The sequence below is a fragment of the Acanthisitta chloris genome, unplaced genomic scaffold (assembly GCF_000695815.1).
Source record: "Acanthisitta chloris isolate BGI_N310 unplaced genomic scaffold, ASM69581v1 scaffold20575, whole genome shotgun sequence".
Taxonomy (NCBI): domain Eukaryota; kingdom Metazoa; phylum Chordata; class Aves; order Passeriformes; family Acanthisittidae; genus Acanthisitta; species Acanthisitta chloris.
This window is the reverse complement of record NW_008673369.1, coordinates 1-1918: the sequence shown is the minus strand read 5'-3', so window position 1 is coordinate 1918 and position 1918 is coordinate 1. Positions and strand designations below refer to the sequence as shown.

The following is a 1918-nucleotide window of genomic DNA, read 5'->3' as shown; positions in this document are numbered from 1 at the left end:
GCAGCGCTCGGTGCAAGGGCCCTGCCCGTCAGTTCAGGCTCGGCCCGTCCAACCCAGCCCTTTCCCCCCCGCAGGAATCCCGGAGCTGAGCTGGAGATGATCTCCCACATGGATCAGAAGGAGGAACTGTGGCTCTCCCACCTCTGCACCTCCCGAGGGGACACCACCGCGGCAGTTCTGAGCAGCACCTGTGCAGGTGAGGGCCTGGTGCACTTACAGAATTGTTGTTCAGTTCAGGCTCGGCCCGTCCAACCCAGCCCTTTCCCCCCCGCAGGAATCCCGGAGCTGAGCTGGAGATGATCTCCCACATGGATCAGAAGGAGGAACTGTGGCTCTCCCACCTCTGCACCTCCCGAGGGGACACCACCGCGGCAGTTCTGAGCAGCACCTGTGCAGGTGAGGGCCTGGTGCACTTACAGAATTGTTGTGTTTAGTTTAGCATCTGTGGCAGGGTGGAGGCCCCGCAGCCAGCAGTTCCACAGCTGTCTCCTTTGGTTTGCTTTGAAGCTGTGCTCTGGTAGTTCACTTGGTATCAGTAGTTCTTAACTCAGAACAGACAGTGGAGGAGGGATCCCCACCTACCCCATGGGCCACTCGTGGGTTTACAGTCCTCTGTAATGTCCCTATCAGCTGTGCCTTTTCCCACCAGAATTGAGTCAGCTCCTGTGCAGAAGCTGTTCTGTGCCTTTGGTCGTTCATGTCATGCTCTTTATCTCTCTCAGCTCTGCTGGAATTTCTCTGAAATGGGGATCCATCCCCCTTTGTAGTCAGGATTTGGGGTTTGAGCAGCAAGGTCACAAATACACTCTCTTTTCCCCCAGCAATCATTCACATTCACCGCTAACGTGCCAATCATTTCCATGGGCTCAGGTTCTGGCAGAGCACACAGGGCTATTCCCAGGGTTTGTTCCTGTGAACACTCTGAGAAATCCTGTTTGGAGGGAAATAGCAGAACTTTCTATACTTAGAGTCAATCTGGTGAATTTTTACACTTTGGCCCCTTTTGATTTTCCTTGTCCAACATTTCCTGCCCTGCTGGTGACTTCTCTCTGGATTCTCATTGTGTTGCAGCTGAGGATGGGATGATGGACAAGAAAGAGGAGAGTGCCCAAGGCACCCTCTGGATTCTCATTGTGTTGCAGCTGAAGATGAGATGATGGACAAGAAAGAGGAGAATGTCCAAGGCACTCCTGAGCCCGCACAGCCTGAGGGGTTGCTCTCAGCTCTCTCCAAGGAGAACAGCTCCCAGAGCCCTGGACAGGACCCAGTCATCCCACACAGCTCAGAGAGGGTGCAGAGACCTCTGGGGAAGAGGCAAAACCGAGCAGCACTACGTGGGAAGAGTTTCAGGAGGCTGCCAGATACTATCCAGCAGAGAAATCCATCCGTGGGGAGGCTGATGATATGTGGGGACTGCGGGAAGAACTTCCGAGTGAGCTCCAACCTGGCACAGCACCGGAGAATCCACACCGGGGAGAAACCCTTCTCCTGCTCCGAGTGCGGGGAGAGCTTCCGTCAGCGCTCGCACCTTGTCCAGCACCAGAGGACCCACACGGGGGAGAGGCCCTACCAGTGCTCCGAGTGTGGCAAGAGCTTCAGCATGAGCTCGAAGCTGCTCCGGCACCAGGTGACCCACACTGGGGAGAAGCCCTACAGGTGTGCCGAGTGCGGGAAGAGCTTCTCCGGGAACTCGCAGCTGGTGCAGCACCAGCGAGTGCACACCGGGGAGAGACCCTACGTGTGCGGCAGCTGCGGGAAGAGCTTCAGCGTCAGCTCGGCCCTGGCACGGCACCGCCGCGTGCACACGGGGGAGAAGCCCTACGAGTGCTCCGAGTGCGGCAAGAGCTTCAGCCAGAGCTCGGAGCTCATGAAACACCAGCGCGTGCACACCGGGGAGAAGCCCTACGAGTGCTCCGAG

At 57.2% G+C, this 1918-nt stretch overlaps 1 protein-coding gene across 1 annotated transcript; it reads left to right on the top strand.

Annotated features, from left to right (window-relative positions):
* Positions 1-74: 74 nt before the first annotated feature.
* LOC103802465 (zinc finger protein 250-like) lies at positions 75-1915 on the top strand (the record flags this gene model as incomplete). Its single annotated transcript, XM_009074943.1, has 2 exons — positions 75-196; positions 1143-1915. Coding segments are annotated over 2 exons (895 nt in total), but the record flags the coding sequence as incomplete, so codon positions are not given.
* Positions 1916-1918: the final 3 nt, after the last annotated feature.